Source organism: Microcebus murinus, chromosome 4 (assembly GCF_040939455.1).
Source record: "Microcebus murinus isolate Inina chromosome 4, M.murinus_Inina_mat1.0, whole genome shotgun sequence".
Classification (NCBI taxonomy): domain Eukaryota; kingdom Metazoa; phylum Chordata; class Mammalia; order Primates; family Cheirogaleidae; genus Microcebus; species Microcebus murinus.
In genome coordinates, this window is record NC_134107.1 from 56,148,420 (window position 1) to 56,150,595 (window position 2,176).

The window sequence follows — 2,176 nt, forward strand, 5'->3', positions numbered from 1 at the left end:
TATAGAGCTCTGTGTATATTCTGAAACATTAAAATTAATCCTACATACTCTAATAATTCATATACTATCTTAATCAAAGAAATTTATATCATGTGGCCTGATCTACTTAATGTGGAAGAGATGCTGAAAGTACTGGGTTGTAGACATTGACCTATAACAGGCCAGATCCACGTTTCCATTTTTATGAGTCTTTGGTTATTACAAAAATTTGACATCCATTACTAATAAATTTTATTCTATCTATAAGTAGGTAGCAAAGTTATAAGTAAAACCAATATTTTGAAATAATTGTTTAGTACCTCTAAGTCAAAAATACATGCCAATTATGTTCTCTTACATAAGACATAAGAGGAAACAATATTGTGATATTCAGGAAAGGCAGAAATCCTCTACAGTTTGAAGAGGTTCATGAGAAACAGAAGAAAAGTAAAGTCCAATTTAAATAGAGAACTAATTTTCAGAGGGGCTAAATAATGTGAAATGTGCAAACAAGTTCAGATTCCACTTAGTTTGTATATTGTCTCTTAGCTAATTTTTATGTTCTGCAAGGTTAGGTTACTTTATGTAGTTCAGTTACTTTGGGATCTTATGACCCCAAAAAAGTGAAAGGAACAGCAGCAGTACCCAAGAAAAAAATGACTTAATTTCACATTATCCTGAGATTGATGCCATCCATGCAAGCAGTATACACCTGTGATTACACATAGTCTTAATTTAGGGATGAACAAATATTCCCAGAAGTTCAACCTGAAATTGAAATCCCATGTGTCCACTAACATTACTATTTCTGCATAAAACTCTCTGGTCTTCTGTCTTCCCTAGTCACTAGCACAGAAATTCCATGTCTAGAGAAATGATTTTTTTGGCCCTACAGGGTAGGGAATCAGGTCTTTATTTTGCTTAGTTTATGACTCTTAGGGAAATTATATTTTATTTTCCTCTCAAATGAAGATAAATGTTACTAAAAATTAGAAGATCACAAACCTATGCAATTTATATCTTTCTAGAAATATTTCCAAACCTTTATTAATGTCTGCTATCTCTATCTCAAACTTCAATAGTTCCAGATTTGTTCTCACTGGTTTTCCTGGCCTAGAAGCTGACTATCTCTGGATCTCCATCCCTTTCTCCTCCATCTATGGTATGGTGTTCCTGGGAAACTGCATGGTGCTCCATGTGATCCGGACTGAGTCGAGCCTGCATCAGCCCATGTTCTATTTCCTGGCCATGTTGGCCCTCACCGACCTATGCATGGGGATGTCCACTGTGCACACGGTGCTGGGGATTCTGTGGGGTTTCATTCATGAGATCAGCCTTGATTCTTGCATTTCCCAATCCTATTTCATTCATGGTCTGTCCTTCATGGAGTCCTCTGTCCTCCTTGCTATGTCTTTTGACCGCTACATAGCCATTTGCAACCCTCTACGCTACTCCTCCATTCTAACCAATGGCAAAATCATGAAAATTGGGGTGGCGATATTATGTAGGAGTTCTTTACTCATACCTCCAGTCATCATCCGTTTGAAGTTCTTAAATTATTGCCGACCTCACATCCTTTCTCACTCTTTCTGCCTGCATCAAGACTTAATTCGAATTGCCTGTTCAGACATCCGCTTCAACAGTATCTATGCTTTGACTCTCGTGATTAGTAATCTGTTGTTGGATGCAGTGCTCATACTTATCTCCTATGTCATGATCCTGCATACTGTGTTAGCTATTGCATCTTGGGAAGAGAGACTCAAGTCCTTGCAGACCTGTGTATCTCACATCTGTGCTGTTTTGGTTTTCTACATCCCAATCATTGGTCTGACTATGGTGCACCGTTTTGGGAAACACCTCTCACCATTGGTTCATGTCCTCATGGGCAACATCTATATCCTGTTCCCACCCTTGATGAACCCCATTATTTATAGTATCAAGACCCAACAAATACGAAGCAGAATTCAGAGACTGTTCTACTTGAAAAGATCCTAGGTCTTAAGATTAAAAGTGAATGCATTTACAAGTCAACAAGTGGAATAAAAAAGGGTAAGCACCAAAAATTATTAAAAATAGTTTTAACAACTTTTATTTTAATAATATTTTAGTAGTTGCAAATACCTTCTACTTCCTTTTGCCATAATCATCATTAGTCAGTGAAAATGACATGTGTAAATATTTTGATCAATTTTATAAA

At 36.7% G+C, this 2,176-nt stretch overlaps 1 protein-coding gene across 1 annotated transcript; it reads left to right on the forward strand.

Annotated features, from left to right (window-relative positions):
• The first annotated feature begins 1,029 nt into the window (after positions 1 to 1,029).
• LOC105883406 (olfactory receptor 51V1-like) lies at positions 1,030 to 1,974 on the forward strand. The gene has a single exon (XM_012786474.2). The coding sequence runs from the start codon at positions 1,030 to 1,032 to the stop codon at positions 1,972 to 1,974; it is 945 nt and encodes a 314-aa protein (XP_012641928.1).
• Positions 1,975 to 2,176: the final 202 nt, after the last annotated feature.